Here is a 21294-nt window from a genome sequence, read left to right on the forward strand (position 1 = left end):
GAATTAAACCTCCAGTGCTTTTCCATACAGGAAGGCTGCCTTGCCGACGCCTCGTCCAGCCGCCTTCACCTCCTGCAGCCTCGGACCTGAGGGCGGCAGAGGGGAACCAGCAGCAGCAGGGACGAGCAGCAGGTCGGGGCGCTGGGTATCCCCCACGGGTGGGCAAGAATCGTCCCCAGCGCCGGAGCAGCCAGGGCTCGCTCCTACCTGGCCCCCGTGCGCCGGCTTCCTGTGGCTTTAAAGTTCCCTCCGCACAAAGGAAAAGAGGGAGGAGAAAGGGTTTCATCATCGCTCCCAAGAGCAGACTTATAAAAACTTTGTGCTCGGGCTGCCTGCCTCACTTACAGGCTTGGAGGATTTTCGGTGCGGACCGCCTGTGCCGCCGGTGGCAGGGCAGGCCAGAGAGGGACAGGAGCCCAGGCACAGCCCCAGCTATTTCGGGCTCCCCAAGAAGCCCCCCCACGATGGGAGTCCACCCCGAAGCCGGCAAGTCACCAGTCAACGTCCCCAGAGGTTCTGGCACCTGCTCCCGGAGTATCTTCTGCAACATCAAGGTAAGGAGCCCGCGCGCTGGCAGGGATGCTGGATGCGGGAGGATGCTGCTGCGGAGGGGGACCCCAGCCTGTGGGTCCCCACATCCCCAGTCAAATCCCAGTAAAACGAAGGGTGTTTGCTAAGATGCCAGAATTTGACACTCAGCCCCTCAGGCAGTCCTGGGTAACGCCGCTGAGGTCGGTCCCACTCAGCCCGCAGGAGAGGGCTGGGAGGCTGGGTGGGTTTCGGAGTGGTACCCTGGGCAGCAGCAGAAGCAGCATGGGCAGCTCTCCCGTGGGCCGGGGAGCTTTACCCACGGCGTCCGGTACACAGTGTGCTGCTCTTGGGGAATGATTAACCACATCCTGGTGCGAAAGGAAAACACTGCCCTATAACACGGCTGATCTGCTCCGAACCCCGCGGGGAGCAGGGCAGCCTGAGTGGCAGGGGTGAAATCTCAGCGGGTGGAAGTGGGTTTTCTGCCCTTGGCTGCCCAGTTACTCACCTGCCCCGAGGAGGGAGGTGAGAGCTGTCACCTCACAGCCGGTCCCTGCCCGAGCTGCAGGCTCTCCTTGAGCTCCCTGCCTGCGGGAGGAAACCCCAGCCGCTCTGCCTGCCTCTGGCATTTCACACCCCGCCAACCATCGCGCTCCCACACCACCCCTCACCCCATTGCCCCGTCCCCCCGTCTCTTCTCTTTCTTTTTCCCCCCATGTGGCAGTTTGGCCCATTTCCTGGAGGCTACAGCACGTGCCGCTTCCCATCCCCGGGGACATCTGCCTGCCCACACCAGGATTTCCCGGGAAGAGGGAAATCTGGCCCCTCTGTGCAGCGGCATCCAAAAGCATCTGGGAGTAATTTTGGGGATCCCAGCAGCACTGGATCCCCCACAGGCAGAGCAGATTTGGGTGCATGAGAGTGGCAGGGCCCCCCTGTGTGGGTGCTGCCGGTGGTTGTGCCTGGGGCTGAGATGTGGTTTCCCGCCGGTGCCGTGGAAGATGAGCGTGTGTTTGGGGGGCTGAGGAAGCATTTGTCAGCACTTCCCAGCTCAGCTTGCTTCCAGGAGCGTGCAGTGGCGTGCTCTGGGGTGGCTTTGGGATTTGTTTACCACCCATCTTCCCTCACCTTCCCTGGAGGGTCAGCACCGCCCGCTCCTCCTTGGGTTACGCTCGCTTGGGGTTGGTTTCTGGGGACCACCTGCTGTTTTCTGAGGTGCTGGGCCCCGTATCGGCTCTGAGCCTCCGCGTCCCTTCGCTGCCCTTGCAGCCCCTGCAAACCCTGGCGACTTACAGCGGGTCTCCCTCCCACCCTGAGGGAGCAGCAGCGTTACACACCAGCCAGGCAAGCCGGCAGCGCGGGCGTGTGGCCGGGGTTAGGCTGGGTTGGGTTCTCAACCAGCTGGAAGAGGCAGCGCTGAGGCACTGACAGGCTGACTCCTGTTCCTACCTCTGCTGCCAGAGCCCTTCCAAAGAATGTTTATCAACACACTGATGAGCACTTCATATATACAAATATATATAAATAATATATTATATGTACATTTATTTCTCTATATAATATAGATCACATTGTATATTATAATAGATAATCTAAACTATTCATATATTATATGTATAACATATAATATAATGCCTCATAATATGGAATATAATAATTAAAAGTACTCATAAATGTACATAAATATAATATATTATATAATATAGAATTTATATTATATATAGAAATACATCTTGCACATTATACAAATGCATAAACATATAATACACAATATATTTATGTATATATTATATACAAATATATCTACATTATATAAAATATATGTATATAGTATAGGAATTGTATATTATATACTATGATACATTATATAGGTATGATGTGATGTATAAATATATACTAATTAGATATATAGATATAGAAATATAGAAATATTTACTATTTATATATTATATAATGTATATATTTAATATAATTACATATATAACGACCCTCCCTGGCATTGGGGTGCCACAGGGCTGCTCCAAGCAGGCACCACAGTGCATCGGGCAGTGAAGCTTTGGGCTTGCTGGGGCCAGTGGGTGATATGGTGGGGGGGCTTCCAGAGTTGGAGTCATCACCCCAGGGGATGTGTTCCAGCCCTACATCCCTGAAGGTCCCCGTTGCCCAGGCTGGGCTGTTCCATCAGCTCACCTGAAAAAAGTGCTGCCAAACTCAGTGCCTTTTAATGCCTTTAGCATTAAAAATACCCCTCTAGAAACCTAAACCCCTGACCAATTGTGAATCCATTCCTGCATCCCACAGGCAGTCGTGGGATGGGCTCTGTGTGCCGCAGGAGTCAGGCTGGGTGGGTGCACCCAAGGGCACTTGGTCAGGACTGTGTCCAAGACCTCCCAGGAGGGACATTTGGCACAGGGCAGATGACACAGGAGTGTCACCAGCAAGGTGACACCTTGAGACGCCTGCACCCACTGGCTCCAGTTCGAACTGCCCAGTGGCTGGTCTGAGCTGGGTCAAGCCTTCAGTTCAGGCTTGAAATGGAGCCTGGAGCTCCCTGGGGCTGGCCAGGTGGCCACTGCTGAGCATCTCCAGAGGGTCCTTGGAAGTGCTTTGGGAGGGAGAGGTGATCCTGCAGCACCCAGTGTGGGACCATGTGCAGAGTGACCCCCAGGAGACCCTCACCTCCTGGCTGTGCAAGTACAGCTGCACTAAAGGAAAACCAGCACTCTTGTTTTAAAAAGCTGACTATTTTTTTAGCCCTAAATGAAGGAAAACAGCCCTTGACTTAGCACAGCCCAACATTGGCACTGTGCAAGCACGTTAAGGAACAGCTTTTGAGCTCTCTGGAAACACCCATTGTCATTGGAGGGATGCTGGGTACCATCTGCAGCGGAGGGGGCAGTTAGGTACCCATCCCCTGGAGCGAAAAGTTCTTGCTTTTGAAAGCAGATGTGTATAAATTGACAGGTGATGACATCCCCCCACCCTTTCCTCACCCCTTCACTCTCCCTGTGCCATGACATTTCTGTAAGAACATAGCAGTTAACTACCTTGAGGTGGGAAAGCACTCACCTGTGCACAGGTGTTTATCCTCTCACACACACCCCTCCTCCCCCCCCAAAAAAATATTAGTAGAAAAATCAAGTGAATTCCCAGGTTTGGGAAACTGTTTTGCTGTAGATGGGGTGTCAGAGGGCAAGGGGTTCACAAGAAGCTACTGGTGCTGTGAGTAACGCGGCAGGTAAAGCCTTCCCCCAGCTCCCACCTGGGTGGGGAGCTGCTGGCATCACCCCACAAGTGTTACACAGGGGGTTAGGGCAACACTGGCAGGACAAGGGGGATGGATTAAAGCTAAAGGAGGGAAGGTTTAAATTGGATATTAGGGGGAAGTTTTTTACACAGAGAGTGGTGAGGGGCTGGAAGGGGCTGCCCAGAGAGGGGGTGGGTGCCCCATCCCTGGGGGTGTTCAAGGCCAGGTTGGATGGGGCCCTGGGCAACCTTGTGTAGATCCTAGAGGTTGGTGTCCCTGCCTGTGGCAGGGGGTTGGAGCTCTGTGACCCTTGAGGTCCTTTCCAACCCAGACCAGGCTGGGATTCTATGAACTGTCCTGCTATAAGCAACGATAGTTTCTGATGGGGATGGTATTTCCAACACAAAAACCTGCCCTGGCCGTAGCACACTCCAAGCCCTGATCATGCAGCTCCTGTTGATTCCTGACAGCTCAGGTACCAGCATCATTTTCAGAGTGGTTTTTATTGGGTTTTTTCTAACTCTGGGGGCAAAAATAAGGAATTCTTTCCCTGTGCAAGCCATCCTGCTCCTCCCCCTTCCCCGTGACAGGTCCTGTCACTCTTGGGGTGTTTGTCAGCACTGGCCCCATTGCATGTTGGGAGCAGGATGGTGCTGGAGATGGGCATTGGAGGGGGAAAGATCCCAGTGCAAAGCAGGGATATGAATGGCTCTGTGGGGGTTGGAAGAGCGGGATGGGGCTGGAAGTTGAGGGGATGCGGGAGGACCGGCGCGGAAGCGGTGAGGGAGGCGGTGCCCTGTGGATGTGGCTGCTGGCTCCTACCCCGTGCCCTGACATAGCAGGTGTTTACAGCTGATCTCTGTACCCAACGGGAACGTGGCTGGTGACAGCTCCCTGTCACTGCTGGTGGAAGTCACTCCCAGTCAGGCACAGGCATTAAGGACTCCAGCTGATTCTGCCATCACACCACAGCTCCGTCCACGCTGGTATTTCAGGGATGCCTTGCTCAGCCAGCAGCACATTTGCTGTCTGCTCTTTGTCTGGGAGCTGGACTAAACCGCTGTGGTGGTGGTTTTGGCATAGTTTTGGGTGCCCCCTCGGCTGTGGCAGGGTTGCTTGGACCCCTCTAGAAACTGACTGTTTGTCTTAAATCATGTTATGGGTGGAAAAGGCTTTTGGGTCTCGGGGCTGGGAGGTTGCTGCTGAGCACTGTCCCCTGTGAGAAGCCTGTGTTGACCCCAAAGCAGTGCCAGGGATGGGCGATGATGAGCAAGGACAGAACCTTGCTTTGAAGTTCATTAGAGCTTTGCTGACTGGCACTGGAGGGTTGGAGTTGTGGGGCAAAGCCAGCTTTTGGGTGGATGCCAGCACTGGGTGGCACTGGGGACACCAAGGACCTCAAAGCCTTAAGGAACAAAATGAGTCTGAAAGGTGGAGAAGTGAATGGTGAGTCTTTCTGATACCCATGCATGGCCAGGAACCCCATCAGTGTCCCCTGGTCCACAGTCTAAGCACTGTTTCTGATCAACACACCAGCCTCTCTTGTCCTTACAGACAAGGGCAAGACCTTACATGCAGTGCTGGGCTTGCCGGGTCAAGAAGGACAGGGAGCTGCTGGAGAGGGGCTGGGTGATCTCCAGAGTTTCCCTGAAAACCCTCCTCATTCTGTGACTCTGTGACATCTGCTGAAAAAGGATTATTTCAAAGGTGTTGCCTATTTGCAGTGCCTGAGATGTTTTGGCTTCTTCCCCTTTTATTGCCTCTTTTGTGGTTTTGTGCTATTTTAATTGATAGCTGATTGCCTGGGATCCCCAGGAACGTGACAGGGAGGAGAGTTTCATAAATCTCTTGTTCCTTAGCTGACTTGGACTCGTTTCAGTTGGAAGAGTGCAGGGGAGCAGCGTTGGGCTTTTACCCTGTGGACGCTGTCTGATGTGGAAAAGGAAGCTGGAGGGTAACAGAGAGAGTGTCATTTGTGTGTCAGCTGGAGAAAGTCTGGGGGGGGCTGTGCTATATTCCTTAGGGGTGGGTTTAAATTGGGGCTATATCTCTGGATAAAGAGAAGGCTGCTAAAAATAAACTGCTGGGTATGGAGCGGGAAGGGGAGTATCAAAGGGCATAGGAGAGGGGCCTGGGGGGCCTCAGACTGGGATAAGCTGCAGAACACCACAGGGTGAAGCTGCTGGGGACAGGCTGGGTGCCATGGCCAGGAGCAGGAGCACAGGGTGCCTTCTGCAGAGGACACACATGCCTTGCTTTGGGGTCTGAGGTCCCAACAGCATCAGGGCAAGTTTTTTGTCCCTTCCTTTAAAGGAGTTTGCTGAGGAGTGTGTTCCAGAAGCCTGGAGGTGTGACATTTGTGCTCTCATATCCTATTGGAAAAGATGAGGCATTGCTGTATTTATCAAGTCATGGGACTGAAGACCCCATGGCTGTAGGTTTGCAGAGGGAAGGACTGTGAGAAGATGGTCATTGTTGATGAGGGCCTTTGGTTTAAGCCAGAAAATGAAAGGATATTGCAATAGTGGGAGAAATTGCAATAGGAAAGATGGATGAGCATTTGGAGCAAGGAAGCAAGCAAGGTCCTTAGGATAAGTAGGGTGGTGTGGGCAGAGGGGCCCACTGGGATTGGGGTCGTCCAGCATCTGTGGTGATGGTGGTGGCATCAGAGAGGTGAAGGCTGGGTGTGATGGATCCATGGTTTTGGTGGGATCAGGTTTCAGAAGGGAAGAACCTCCAGACCTCCACCAGCACCTCCAGCAGCGGCACAAGGAAAAGGATGGGGAAGAGCCAGATGGTAAAAAATGAGTTGGAAAGTTTAATGGGATCAAGGTCTAGGAGACATGAAACAAGATAATTTTATGAGGGGTGAGGTGGTTTAGTGCCCAAACACAATTAAGGAGTGGTCAGTGTAGATAAGATTACCATGAGCAAAATGGGAGAGGAGTGTCGCTGATAGGGAGCACGAGGCATGGCCAGGGCTGGAGGCATGTGAGAGGGGTGTTTACATCTGCTCGTGGGTAGGGAGAATGAAGCCAACAGGGGTTCCCTTCAAGGAAATCATGTTTGGATCCTGATGTACTGTAAAGAAAAGAGACTTTAGGAAACAAATGTAAGAGGGAAGGCTCAACCACACAACCACACGGTCTGCTTGCAAAGACAAGGCAGGCTGCATCATGGTTTGCAGGCAGTATTTCAGCAGCAGCAGCTTGGGAAGCAGCAAACCCTCACACCTTGCACACAGAGGTATCAGGAAAGAAAAAACAACCCTCCTTTCTTTCTGACATCTGCAACACGTGCCTGTTAGTTTCTACCCCCCTCCCCGAGCGCTCCCCCCGCAGCCACGGAGCAAAGCAGGGCTGGTGTGGACCTTGCAAGGGCGTCTGGATACCATGCAGGTGGTTCCCATGTGCAGGTTCCTTGGGGAAAAGAAAGAGCAACGTCATCTTTGCACTTGACCAGTGGGGGTGGTAAAGCCTGGGTTACTCAGCAGTGACAGCTCTGGGCAGCAGCATGCTTCAGGCAATCCCTCTGCTTTTCAGTTGCTTTATCAGTTTATGTTTTGTGAGAGAAATCACATTTAGGAGGCACCTTCTGCTGTTGGACCGTGCCCAGGCTCAGGGGTTTTGTGCCAAAGGCCGTGGTGCTGCCTGACAAGGTATTTGGTTCCTTTGGTGGAAATGTTGCTGTTTGGGTTTTTTTTTTCCTTCATCTTTCCTGGTACTTTTTGGTCTGTAACTTTAGGTGGCTGCACGAAGGAAAGAGATGCCAAGAGGGATGTATTTCCCCACACCCCTCTCTATACTTTTAATTTCCAGCCAATGTATTTCTTCCAGACCGAGTGGTCCCAGTTGTCCTGCTGCAGGAGGATCTCCCAGTGTAGGAACGTTGATCATACACAAGCTCCAAAATAAACAACCTCTCTCCTCCTTGATGGATGTTCTCCTTAGGTCCTAAAATTCCCCCAGTCCCCCTTCTTTCTTTCTTTCCTTCTTCCCCTTGGAAGCTCAGGAGAGCGGAGTGGAAGCAGCCTTCAGAGGTGGGTTGGGGTCTTCGGGCCATGACTTCCCACTAAGGTCAAACCCTTTTGCTTGGCCATCTAGAGCCCAAACTGCAGCTGTGATTGCATAAGGCAGAAGGAAAGAGCTGTCAGAGCATCCTTACTCCTCGTCCTTTCCACACATTTAACCCAGCCAGAGTCAGTCTGTCCTGTCCTGCAGCCACTGCTCTGGGCCATCACCACTCCCACTGCAGCGTGAAGCTGTGGGCGCAGCGCAAGGACCTAACCCAGGTGGCAGAGAGGAAGGAGCAGCAGCCAGGCTGCACGTGGCAGCATCTTCCCAGACCTCCTTGATCCCAGGGGAGGGTCTGCAGAGGCTGTTCCCTCCTTTGAAAGGAGAAAGAAACCTGCGTTGTTTTAACCTGGCCTTGACTCTGACCCAGGTCCCACACATGCATGCTGAGGTTATCAGCAGCTTCATGTTTGCATTTAGTTTTGGGGGGTTTTTTCTTATTTAACTTTCTAAGGATTTTATTGCCTGCCTTGGTGACCAAGGGCTCTTCCCCCACCAGCCCCCCCAAAACACCTCTTACAAAACAGTCCACATTTCATAACAGGCTTTTCTAAAGTCCGGTCTCCGTGGGCCAGTGACAGCAGTGACAGTGTGTTATCTTATGTAAACAAAGCAGAGAGAGCCACGAGATAAGGGGATGCAGCTCAGCCCACCCTGTGTGTGTCAGGGGGTGTCACATACAGGGGCACGTGCTGCCTACCACCGCTGCCCCAACAGTGCCCGCTCCTGGTGTGCGCATCCAACCCTGGGGAGAGCAACCCCTCCTCTGCCCCAAGGACACCCACCTCCAGGACGTGTTTACTCCCTGTCCCTGGCTTCCTCATCCTCGTCTGCCTTGTGGGATGACAGTGGGGCTGCGAGCCCCCCTTTCTCCCCCCACAGCCTTATTTTATTCCCTTTGGGGAAGGGGTACAAGTGGGTCTTCTGAGGTGGCTTCAGGGGCTGAAACACCATCTCGGGTGTCTGCGAGGAGCACGCCAGCCACTGCGGCCATACCTGGGACATCTCATTGCCCATGTAGGATCTCAGCTGCATCCTCGTGCCTGGGGGCTGCCTGCTCCTCCAGGTTGACCATCCAGCACGTCTCCTCTGAAGGAGGTTTGGGTTGGGACTGACCAAATAGCCGCCAGCTCCCTGCTTTGAACCTGAGAAGCGTTGTGGAGACAACGCAGGGATCAGTGCCCCCTCTTCCCAGCAGCAGGGTGGGCTTCTCTTCCTTCCAAGTAACGCGTTGCCCAGGGAGGTGTGAGTCCCCAGGGGCTGCTTGGGGGTGGGGGGAGCAGCGTGTCTGCGAGGGACCTTCCCCCCGGCGTTCACTTCCATTGGAAATGAAGCTCATCTTGGAAGGGAGTCAAGTGCCTTGTGTAAACAGCCCGGAGCCAGGGCCGCTCTGGCGTGCCGAGGGAAACCAGGGGATGATTAGGAGGGGACACTGTGTGTGGGGAGGTCCATGCAGTGCCTGCCTTTGGCCTTTCCTGTGCTGCTCCCTGCCTGCCATCGCTGCATGCCTGCACCTCCAAAAATAGAGCCGTGGCTCTGACGGCAGCATCTGCTCCAGGGCGTCAGCACGACGACATTCAGGGGGAACATCCCCAGCTCCTTCACCTCCCACCGTGCCTTCGGTGCTGCTGTCCCTGCTTTGCATCAGCAGAATCTCCCTTCAAATGAGTCTGGCTCTTCTTTAAACCCTCCTCCTCCATTGCTATGGAAGATGGATGTTCCCCTCCTGGGGCTGCTTGTCGGATGCGTGGGGCCAGCGCCGCACATCTGGTGCTCGCTGCAGCTGGAAGGGACTGGGTCTGACCTGCTTTCCACGAGCTGGATGGTTGTCTGGGGTCAATGAAACGTGTGGGGATGGGGAGAGGGACAGGGATGGGCGAGACTCATGAGGACCATGCAAGGGGATGTAGGAGAGCGATGCCCTTTGTCTCCTCTGGCCTCGGAGTTCTGCTCTTCCCAGCTGAAGCACCTCAGGTGGTGCTTTTGGGGACACCCTCCGAGCAAGCCCCCCACCCAACTATTTGTGCTAACAACCTTTGAGGCTGTTTTGTTTTGCTCCAGCTGGTTTGGGTGGCAGAAGAACAACAACAACAAAAATATCTCCTCTGCCCTCTCATTCCCATCCTCTGGGCTCTCCTTGTCCAGGGGCTGAGGCTGCTGCGTGGGTTCAGCACCAGCAGCACCCCAGGGTGTGATTGGGTCCCCTGAGCTTCCCTCACGTTCTCCTGCCTTTCCTGCTAACCCTGCTCACAGGAGCTTGCCTAGAAGGACTCACAGGCAGTGGAGGGGTAAGCAGTGGCCCCCCCAAAGTCTTTCTCTCCCCTCGTGGGTGCTCTCCAGCTGCATTTTGCTCCCCCTTGCCTTCCCTCATGGCCCACAGCCCCATCTCACTCCCATGCATCTTGGGACTCACAGCCCCCTTTTGTCTGTCCCCAAGTGATCACCAGCACATGAATCCATCTCTGGCCACCTTCATCCAGCTCTGCCTTTTCCTGCCCACCTTTTTCCAGGTGTTCCCACCCTCCATCCTCTCACAAAGCTCAGCCAGTGTCCGTGCTCCTCCATCCCAGCTTTTCGGACATCCCAGCCTCTCCTCCTCACCTTCCCTCCCCGCCAGCGTCCTCCCTCTCTCTACACAACCCTTCTCACCTCCCCATCTGCCCTGGGATCAGGCTGACATTTGCTGCTCTGAATTCAGCCTCAGTGACCCACCCTCTTCCCTCCCTGTTGGTAAACAGCTTCTCTTGTCCAGCGAACGCCTCGCGCCGGGAGAGCTCTCCCTCCAGCTGCTCCGCGTCTCGGGCGGTCCCAGCCCTCCGCTGTTTAGCCAGCGCTTCCTTATCCGAATGACTTCAGTAGGGTCTGGCCAGAGCTGCAGGAAGGAAAATTAATGTTCTTTGGCAACAAGATCCCCTCTCCATTTCTCATCCTTGCAGGAGTCACCTCTCTGCTCCGGACCAGCCCGGACAGACTAATTAGACGGTGATGTCGGGTCAGGATTGGGGAAGGCAACGGTGGTGGATCCAGGTTTCACCCCCAGGGCCCTGTGCTGGGATGAGTTTTCGAACGTAGGAGTTGATAGCTGAAGGGCCTTCTGCTTCAAGAGTTTACTTTCAGATGTTTCACTTCCACTTCATCCCTGTCTGGGAGAGTTTCCCACGTTACACCCCACGCCGCTGCTCTGCGGCTTTTTCTCAGGGCAAAAGCCCTGCCTGATGTGGGCCTGTCTGCTGACACGCCTCTGAGAGACAGTGTTCATGGTGGCAGCTTGTCCCTGTGACCCTTCTTCCCTCTTCTTTGGCATTCACCTTCCTCCTTCTACTTTTCTGTGGCTTCCAGGTTGTTCCCAGCTAGCCCTCACACTGCCAGGGCTCCGTTTTGTCCTCCTTCATCTCCATCCTCTTCCATCGTCTGTCAGCATCTCCCTCTCCCACTGGTGTCTCATGCTTTTAGATACCCGGCAGTGTCTTCTTCGCAGGAGAAGCTTCCCAAGAAGCCATCATCTTGACCATCTTTTACCCAAATTGCTTTTACCCAGGGAGGTGGTGGAGTCTCCATCACTGGAGAGATTCAAGACCCGCCTGGACTCCTATCAGAGTGATATGTCCCAGGGAGCTGCTTTGGCAGGGGGGTTGGACCCGATGATCTCTTGAGGTCCCTTCCAACCCTTACAATTCCATGATTCTATGAAATTCTCTCAACCTGGCTCTGTACCCTCCTCTACTCCCCTCAAAAACCACTCCACCACCAACATCATTTGCATCCTTCATGTTGGGTGGACAATTTAGTTATTTTTCCATTTTTTTTGGGGTGGGTTTTTTTCTGTCCCACACAATCTGGGTGCCACCACCATTTCAAATAAATCCTAACAGCGAGTCTCGCTGCTCTCCTAGCCAGGGACATAAGGAATTTGTCAGCTCTGCAGTACCTTTGATCCCCCATTTATCATCCCAGGCTTCCCGCCTTTATCTCCGCGGGACACGCTTCCGGTGCTCAGCAAATATTTGATTTCCTGTGAATTTAAATAAAAACACCTTCCCCCCCCCCTTTTTTTTTTCTTAAAAAAAAATTATTTTAAAATCCTTTTGGCACCGTGGGGATGATTTCCATTCCAAGAAAAATAAAGGAAAACTGTTCTGCCTAAAAATAGATCAAAAGACACTTGTGAGCTGCCTCTCGCATCCCTGGCTGAGCGCTTTCCTCTCCCAGGCCACCCGGTCTCTTTCAACCCCGCTTCTGCCCAGCCCTGTAAACTCTCTGAACTCCCTCCTCTGCTCCAGGAGAGCTCTGTCTCCATTGGGTTTGGTGTCTGGCTTGGCTCACAGCCTGGCTGCAAGGAAAGATGCTGTTTTTAGACTACTAGAGAGGTCTTCCAGTAGTCAGGCTGTATTGTGTGTGGTTTATCCTTCCCTCCTGGGCTTTTAAAGCCCTTTTCCGACTTTTTTCTTGCAACACCCTTCAGAGCAGTTTCTGCTGATGGGCTTTACAGTGGAGGGGATGGACAAGAAATACTGGATCCCAGGTAGCCCAACCAGCACAGCTCCCTTGCAGCGTGGTCTCAGGAGCTCCCACCGAGTCTACACGAAGTCAAACCTATCACTGTACAGCTCCCGGTGCAACAGGCCCTCCTGGCATTGGAGGGTGGCTCCTGAGGGCTGCACAAGGGTAGCCACCAGCAAGTATTAATAGGGGTAAATCAGAGGAAGGATCTTTGTCCTCCCACCTGAACTTTGCAAGCTGCGTTGATCAGGTGCCCAGGACTGAGCAGACCTGTTGCATGCTGGAGCAGAGCTCTGTGGAGAAGGACATGGGGGTCCTGGTGGGTGACAGGGTGGCCATGAGCCAGCAGTGTGCCCTGGGGGCTGAGAGAGACAATGGGATCCTGGGGGCATCAAGAGGAGTGTGGGCAGCAGGTCACAGGAGGGGATCCTCCCCCTCTGCTCTGCCCTGGTCAGGCCCCACCTGGAGTGTTGTGTCCAGTTCTGGGCTCCCTGGGATAAAACAGCCAGGGATCTCCTGGAGAGAGTCCAGAGGAGGCTACAAAGATGATGAAGGGCCTGGAGCATCTCCCCTGTGAGGAAAGGCTGAGTGAGCTGGGGCTGTTCAGCCTGGAGAAAAGAAGACTAAGGGGGGAATCTTATTAATGTTTATCAATATCTGAACTATGGGATGCAGGGGGAAATGGGCAGCCCCTTCTCATTGTCTGTAGGGACAGGACAAGGGGCGATGGCTGCAAGTTGGAGCACAGGGAGTTCCACAGCAACATGGGGAAGAACTTTTCCCCAGTGAGGGTGAGTGAGCCCTGGGACAGGCTGCCCAGGGGTTGTGGAGTCTCCTTCTTTGGAGAGATTCCAGCCCCATCTGGACACCGCCCTGTGTGCCCTGTCCTAGGGAGCTGCTTTGGCAGGAGGTTGGACCCCATGGGATCTGGAGGTCCCTTCCAGCCCCTGTGACTCTGTGACTCTATGTCAGAGGTGTAGCCACGTTGGCCAACGTGACTCTGTGTGCTGTGACTGTCAAACCCCTGCAGGGGCCATGGTTGGCAGCCGTCAGGCAGCGGCAGAGCCCTGCCTGGGTGCCAAGCAGGGTGTCACTTTGGGTTTGCTTTGCCTGCAGGTGTTTGTGCTGTGCCACGGGCTTCTCCAGCTCGCCCAGCTCCTCTACAGCGCCAACTTCAAGAGCAGCCTCACCACCATCGAGAAGCGCTTCGGGCTCTCCAGTCTCTCTTCAGGTTTCATCTCTAGTTTGCATGAGGTAACTGGGGGGGTGGGGTGGGGTGGGGGAACTCAAAGGGTGGCCAGAGCAGAGGGGGAGACCTTCCCCTGAGGGAAGGGTCTCAGGGTTGGTCACACTTGGTGCTTCCTTAGCCATGCCCACGTGTGGTGGAGGAAGAGTTTGAAGCTGATCACTTGGACACCTCTTCACACTTTCTGTGCTGCATGCCAGGAGGTGGATGTAGGGTTGTGTGGTGAGGACGTGACCTGGGAGGGCAGCAGCAGAAAGTGGGTTGCCTCAGAGGAGATCACTCCACCCTGGGGTGCCATACATCTCCAGCAGAGACAGGACTGAGACAGAAAGCACACAGTATGATTCTTCTCACAGTTTTTGCTGCTTCTGTGAGGAATGTCTGTCACTACAAGCAGTATCCACACAGCTACAGCTCTGTGAGCAAGTCCCACGGAAAGTGCCTGGTTTTATAGGTTGCTTGTTGGCTTTAGGAATGACCCTGGCCAGAGCCATTCCAAGTTTTCTCTCAAAGGAGACCCTGCTCAGCAATCACTCCAAGATCTAGCCTCTTTCCCCAATACTCCCAGCTCCTGTGGGCCCCCATGGCCAAGGATGGACTTTCACCAGCATCTCATTGCTGGGCTGGCTGAGGATTTTCTCATGAAGGCTTTCTAATCACTTACTTCTCTGGGATACGTTGTCATGAATTGCACATTGTCTGGTAGCTTTTTAAGGCCAACAAGGGTAAGACCTGCTGGCAGAGGCTTTCTTTTGATGGCACAAAGAAGAGCTTGGTGGCAGCCCAGCTTGTGTACAGCCAGAGAGGCTGACCACTGGGGAATCCTCATGGGTCCTTGGACAAATAGATGCCCAAGTCTTACCATAGCCACTGTGTACATCCAAGGTTAAAGAGAGTGGTTCAAAGCCTGTTGAGACCATGAAGGACTTCCCACTGATTACAACGAGGTCCAGGCTATGCAGAGAAAGAGACCTAGTAAGGCCAGTTGTACCGTTGGCAATCCTTAATTGGTATTGTTAAGACCCAAAGGACATCCTGCCACTCACAGCAGTGACACATGTGACTCCTGTACTCCTCATCCACCAGAGAAATTACTTCTGAGATGTAGCACTTGGACAAGTAGCACCAAAGCAAACATCACGCAGGACAGTCTGTTACTGCAAGAACATGAAGGGCCAAGGGCTGTCCCAGGACATGCACCATGCTGATGAAGAATGGCAGCCTGCAGACCACAGATACGTCTTTACTCTTCTGGTTTACAAGAGAGGTTTCTGTGGTTCACCCCAGCCCTGTGTGACCTCCCATGCCTGCCCAGGACTTGGCTTTGCAGCAATTCCAAGAGCATAAACCACAGAGAGACAAACAAAGGAGCCCGTGTAAACTTAAACAAGAAGTGTTCTTAGCCCTACATGCCGAGGTTAGAACAATGTTTAGCTTGTCCCGAGCCAGCAGAGCCCATGCAGTGGGAATGTGATGGCATTTGTTCACTTTCCTGAGTAAGCCACGTGTTTTCCTATCTCTTTAGCTCATCGTATCTGCAGTGGTAAATGTCCAGAGTCACGAACGTTTGCAATGATGAGCTGCACTTGGTGGCTGCACCCCCGTCTGCTCTGAGTCACGGGAGCGGAGGCGTATCGGGGGGAGACATTAGTTCATGCCACATCCTAGTGAGTTGGGGGGGGAAGGGGGAGGCATGTGTTGGTGCTGAGAAAAAAGCCCTGGCCAGATCACCAGGAGGTTGTGAGGTCATCCATGCCACGGGACACGCAGATGAGACAGAAGCCAAGGAGCTTGGCTTCTGCTGAGAGGGAAGCGCTGACTTGCCGTGGATACGCAGGGTGAAGGGCTGTCCTGTTCCTGCTCTGGTGGGGGTCAAACACCTCCTGATAAGAGACCTCTCCACCCATCCGGACAGGGTCATGAGGGACCAGTTACAGGGCAGGGCTTGACTTCCTCCATGACGTCTCCTTACGTTCTCCCCGTCTGGCTCTGCCCTGCCCAGATCGGCAACGTGGTCCTCATCATCTTCGTCAGCTACTTCGGCAGCCGAGTTCACCGCCCGCGGGTCATCGGCGTCGGGGGGCTGCTGCTGGCGCTGGGAGCCTTCCTGGTGACCCTGCCCCACTTCCTCTCAGACCCCTACGAGTACACCACGCTGAGCACCGGTAAGTGCCACCACCCCAGCCCAAATCCATCTCCAGTTGCCCCTGGGTTACCTGTGCCTACCCAAAATGAGGGGCTGTACCCAGCACCCTCCCCCGCCATTCGAACTCGGTGTTTTGAGGGGAAGACTCAAGGCAGAGATTGGCTGTTTCCAGCCTGACGTCAGTACAGCTCTGTGACCCCTCTGGCATGCAGTAATCGTGTGCTGCATCACTTCCACCTCTCCTGGCCGTGTCACCCGAGCCGCGGTTTTCCGTGCAGAGTGCCGCGCTCATGGTGAATCGCTGCGCTCACCTGCATTCCCCACGGATGCTCAGAAAGGCCTCTGGAGGAAGCAGTCTCTGCTTCAAGGGCAGCAGCCTGGATCCCTCCATTGGTTTGGACCCCATGATCCCTTGAGGTCCCTTCCAACCCCTACAGTTCTGTGATTCTGTGATCCCTCCAGGCTGCCAAGGCACTTCTCCCTCCCATCGGTGCCCCGGGACTTCGCTGTAGGGCTGACACCCCTGAAGTTAGCCATCATCCCCCACGGACGTGTCACTCCAGGAGTGTTTGTAAGGAGGCTCCACAGTCAGTGGGAGAGCATATCCTTCCACGTGGATGCTACAAAGTGTACTTGAAAGCTAATTAACAAGCTTAATATATTATTTTCAATATGCTGCTTCCGACCCCTAAGCACACCATATCCCTCCTCAGCATCCTGGACACACGTTTGCTTCCTGTGGAATCAGAAGAGCAGCAGCTGCAGCTCTAAGCCTGCATCACTGCCTAGTGATGACAGCATTCCCATTAGCCATGACGTATCCTTCAGCTATCCATGGAAGTCAGCCAGGGAGAGGGTGTGAAAGCAGCTGTGAAGGGAGAGCAGCAGGTTTGGGGTAGAACCTGTGGGACGCAGGAGATGCTGGTTCTGCTGCTGATGCCCTGTGTGACCGTGGACAAACCACTTCACTTCTGGCTAATGTGGGACACCGGTGCATTTCCTGGGGTGGGTGGGGGCAGCTCAAAGGCTCTGCAGTACCTTTGCTGCTGAGGCTTCGTGCTCTTCTGAGTGCTGGGCTGGGCTCCTACCAGAACACCTCTTGTCATATTAGTCTTGTCTGGATGTCCCTTGTCTGCTGAAGAAGTCAGCAGCCATGGCATTCTGGGTCAGTGCCACGTGCTCTGGGGATGAAGTAGTTCAGCAGGCTGGTAATAAGGTGTGGAAGTGTAGTCTTGGTGTGTGTGTGTGTCTTGTTGCACCAGCTAGGCTTTGGCTGCCTTCTCTTTCTCCTGGCTTTTGTTGTGGTCTCCCTGGAGGAAGCTGAGAGCTGTGGCAGAGCAAGGGAGAGCAGCAACCACACCTGCTGCAGCCTGGCTGTACTGCTGGGAGCCTGGTCTGACTGCAAACACAGCTGGTGGGTCACCTGTAGCCCAAAGCAGTTTGGGGAGGAGAGGAACGTTGTCTTCACTGGAGTCACAGAGGGATTGCAGCGCGAGAACTCAAAGCAGCATTGACCTCTGTCTCCAGAGCTGGCTCTGCTCTAGCCAGTGAGCCTTTTGAACACTGGGAAGGGGTACTGGTTTAACTGGGCAGGCTTTGGGCTCATTTCAGCTGGGGAGCTGCCTACAGCAACTTGCTCCCTTCAGTTAGGTTGTGACTTGGTTGCAGTGCCATGGGATGCAAACCCCCGATGGGGAGCAAAGCACAGCAAGGACAGAGCTGTTCATGGGTAAATACCTCTGAATCCTTGAGGGGTGGGCTCAGGAGGAGGGGTCAGTCTGTCCAGTGGTGCCCAGGGACAGGACAAGAGGTGATGGCACAAACTGGAGCAGAGGAAGTTCCACCTGGGCATGAGGAGGAAGGTCTTTGCTGGGAGGGTGGCAGAGCCCTGGGCCAGGCTGCCCAGAGAGGTTGGGGAGTCTCCATCTCTGGAGCCATCCCAACCCCGTGATCCTGGACACTGTCCTGTGCAGAACTGCTGCCCACACTTTTCTTGACACACCCCAGGATGCCCTTGGCTTTCCCAGAGGTGGGCTGCTCCTGAGCGATGAGGACGCTGGAGATTCAGAGGCAGGGTGTCCTGCTTAGGGCAGCCAGCATCACTCCCTGCACAAGGGAGCATCAACATCAGTATCAGCATCAAAAATCTGGCCATGGGTTAAGCTTGTCCTCATTAAAGGGAGAGCAGCCTCTCTCCACAGCCTGCAGTCTGGCCTGAGAGGCCCCTGGGGCTCTGGCTTTCACTGCGGTGAACTCTTTATTAGGAGAGGAGGCTCCTGTCTGGCAGTGTGGATGGACTCTTTGGGCAAGGCAGCTTCAAAATGGACTTACATAAGGATTTTTGTGGTGACCTACTGTTAGGAATGTGCTGCCACAGTGTGCCAAGGAAAACCCCTAATTGCCCCACAGATATTTGGGGGAGGTGGGGTTGTGGGGGGGAATTGTGTCTCTTTGCTCAGAAACATAGAAAATCCATAGTTATTCCAGAAAGATGTGGTGGGAATGTTGAACCAATTGCAGATAATAAAAAAGACAAGGAAAAGAAGCCAGAGTGTGCAGAGTTCGCACTGAAAGGCGAGGGCTTGCTGCACTCCACACCGCCTTCGTTTTGCATGGAAAACCAGGTTTTTCCATCCCTGAATTTTTAAGGCTTTTCCACTGGCTTTGGCACTGTCTGTCCAAAGGCTTTTGTCCACTGGCTGGATCCAGCGTTGCTGCAGCTTTGATGGAGGGATTTTTTAGTCCCAGAGGCTTGGGTGCCTCTCTCCAGTGCTGGACTGCAGGGCTGACCCTTGGCAGGAGGAACTAATTCGGCTCCATCTGCTCCAATCAGCCCATCGTTAATGGTTTGGGCTGATTAACAACAGCCTGGCTGCTGTCTGTGCTGACCTCAGCAGAATACCCCAAAGGAAGGGAAAGGTGATGAGAGCTGCTAAATAAAGTGAGCAATCCATCCAAAATCCACCCCTGTGTGCCTACTCCACAACTGGGCGAGCCTCCTGGTGTTGAGGGGTTTGGTGTGGGAGGGCAGAGGAGGTGAGCCCAGCATTGTAACCCTCATTCTTCTCCTTTCCAGGTAACAAAAGCCAAGTCCAGGCCGAACTCTGCTATGCAGAGAACAAGTTTGTGTGCCCCAATGCCACCCAGGATCCCCAGAAGGAGGCCAGCAGCGTGTGGGCCATGATGGTCATCGCCCAGCTGCTGGCGGGCATCGGGACGGTCCCCATCCAGCCCTTCGGGATCTCCTACGTCGATGACTTTGCAGAAGCAAACAATTCCCCACTGTATGTTGGTGAGTGGGACTGTTGCTCTGTATCCTCTTGCTTCTCCCAGACCCCTTGGGGGTGAGATGTAGAGGTGGTCACCTGCAGGGACATGGGGACTCAAGTGAGATCATCACCCATGAAAAGGATGGGCTGCCTCTCACCTTGGTAGTCAGCTCTTCCCTCTAGGGTTATATCTACGGTGTGGGTGCTAGGAAGGCAAAGAATCAGGTCAAGGAGATGAGATGGATGACCTGGGGCTTCTCCCCTGTGTTGCTGAGAACTTACATTTCCCATTGGGGAATGAGTAGTAAGGAAACCTCCCCAGAGGCTGTCTCCTATTCTCACTGAGAATGGGTTGATGGTGGTTTAACCAGAGGTATGACAGGCTGCTGGAGCCAGTTAACACAGCTTTTTTTGTCCCTGGAGGTGTTCAAGGCCAGGTTGGATGGGGCCCTGGGCAGCCTTGTGTAGATCCAGGCCTGGAGGTTGGTGTCCCTGCCTGTGGTAGTGGGGTTGGAGCTCTATGATCCTTGGGGTCCCTCCCAACCCAGACCATTCTATGATTCTATACATCAGGGGTTCAAAGCTGACATTTTTTCCCCTGGAATTGGCTCCCAGGCTCAGGAAGACTCCTAGATCACTAAGGGATGAGTGCTGGCTTCCAGGCTAGGCTGCATTGCTTGTTTCCCCTGGGAATGGCAAAGCCCATCTGGTGCTGCTCTGCCTACGTGAGCGTCGAGCTCACCCCATAAGCTATTTAAAAACCCGATTCCTCCCGATGCCAAACAATGTCCTTAAAGCAGCCAGAGGTGTCAGAGTGATTTAAGAGTCAAAGGCGGATGTCCCAAAATAAGGTAAGCACTAAAGGCTAAGGGAAGCCTTCAGAATTAAGTCCCCCAAGGACAAGCTTTGGACAAGCACTGGAGTGCTTGGCAGGGCCTCCAGACCCACCCAGGTGTGCTTTGCTCCAGAGTCCTGCTGTTGAACCACCAAAGAGCTCTGTGGAAAGTAAATACCATTGTCTTTTGAGTCTTGGTTCATTTTGGGTCTCAGCATCCCATGAAAGGCAACACTACCATGAGGTTAAATACTCCAAACACCCTGCCCTTGGGTTCTTAGGTTTGTGTTGTAGAATTGAAAGCACTGCTTTGACATTGGAAAAAGGAAAAGAGATTTTAAAGAAAGAGCTGAGGTGTAGTGGTGGGATAGGGTCCTTTCATACCCACTGTGCTCAAAGGCTCCAGCAACAGCCAGTGCAGCTCAGGCAGACTGCCTCCTCTTGAACACCTTAAGGACTTTGTGCATAGAGTTTCTTTCAGGGAGAAAACTTGAATCATTTTGTTCCAAAATAGCCAAAAGGAAACATTTTGACCTTACAGGTTAGGTCCAAGTTGTCTCCTCTTTGAACAGGACTGTCCAGCTGAACCCAGGGTGAGGTGCTTGGCCTTCTTTCTCTCAGCATCTTCCACCTCCCCTGAAGTTTGCACCTAATGTTTTTTGCTTGGATCCAAGGATTGAGGTGTCTCCTTGGCCTCCTGTTGGAGACTGAGGTCTCCATCACCTGCAGGAGCTGAGGATGCCACCATCCTGCCGCTCTCAGGGCTCTCCCCCTTTGTCACATGGGTATTCACAGGCAGCTGACAACTTTTGGCAGAGCCTTGGTTGCAGCAGGGCAGAGGGACCTTGTTCTGCAGGCAGCTGCCTGCCCTCCTAATCCTGTTAGATAAACACCTCAGCTGTTCAGTATCTGCACAATCTGTTTCTTACCGTGCGCCCTCCGATAGGAGATGGTTTCTCCCCTCTGGGTGTTGGAACACCACTCCTGCTTCTGTGGGAGGAGAAAAGCCATGGCTGTGTTGGAGCCACAGTTCCCCACTGACCCTGGCTCTCCCTGCTCCCTTTTCCAGCCATCCTCTTCGCCATCGCTGTGTTTGGCCCTGCTTTTGGGTACTTGCTGGGGTCTGTGGTGCTGCGGCTCTTCGTGGATATCGGGAGAGTTGACATCGGTGAGTATTTCTGGAGTAGCAACAGTCCTCCTGAAAGCCTGCTCAGAGTCAGAAGGTCACTCCAAGATGAAGCCACCAGTCCCATGGCCCCCAATACCTGCTCCCCTCGAAAGGCCTGACCTGGAATAGCACCCTGAGTGCACTTCTCCCCTCCATGTCCCTGTGAGGAAGGCTACAGGTGGTCCTGATGTCACCCCTGAAGCAGAGCCCTGAGGTAGGGACGTTTCAATGTCCTACTCAGGGTGTTGCAGCAGTAGTCTTTGCTGGGGCCTGTCCACT

At 53.8% G+C, this 21294-nt stretch overlaps 1 protein-coding gene across 1 annotated transcript in view; it reads left to right on the forward strand.

Moving 5' to 3' along the window:
• The first annotated feature begins 329 nt into the window (after positions 1 to 329).
• The window catches only part of SLCO2A1 (solute carrier organic anion transporter family member 2A1), a 29492-nt gene continuing 8527 nt past the window's right edge, over positions 330 to 21294 (forward strand). The window contains exons 1-5 of the mRNA XM_084267545.1: positions 330 to 554; positions 13468 to 13605; positions 15600 to 15762; positions 18820 to 19035; positions 20917 to 21015. Coding sequence (XP_084123671.1) covers positions 465 to 554; positions 13468 to 13605; positions 15600 to 15762; positions 18820 to 19035; positions 20917 to 21015 — 706 coding nt within the window. The 5' untranslated portion in view covers positions 330 to 464. The remainder of the gene's footprint in view (positions 555 to 13467; positions 13606 to 15599; positions 15763 to 18819; positions 19036 to 20916; positions 21016 to 21294) is intronic.

Source organism: Gallinula chloropus, assembly GCF_964237585.1.
Source record: "Gallinula chloropus genome assembly, chromosome: 8".
Lineage (NCBI taxonomy): Eukaryota > Metazoa > Chordata > Aves > Gruiformes > Rallidae > Gallinula > Gallinula chloropus.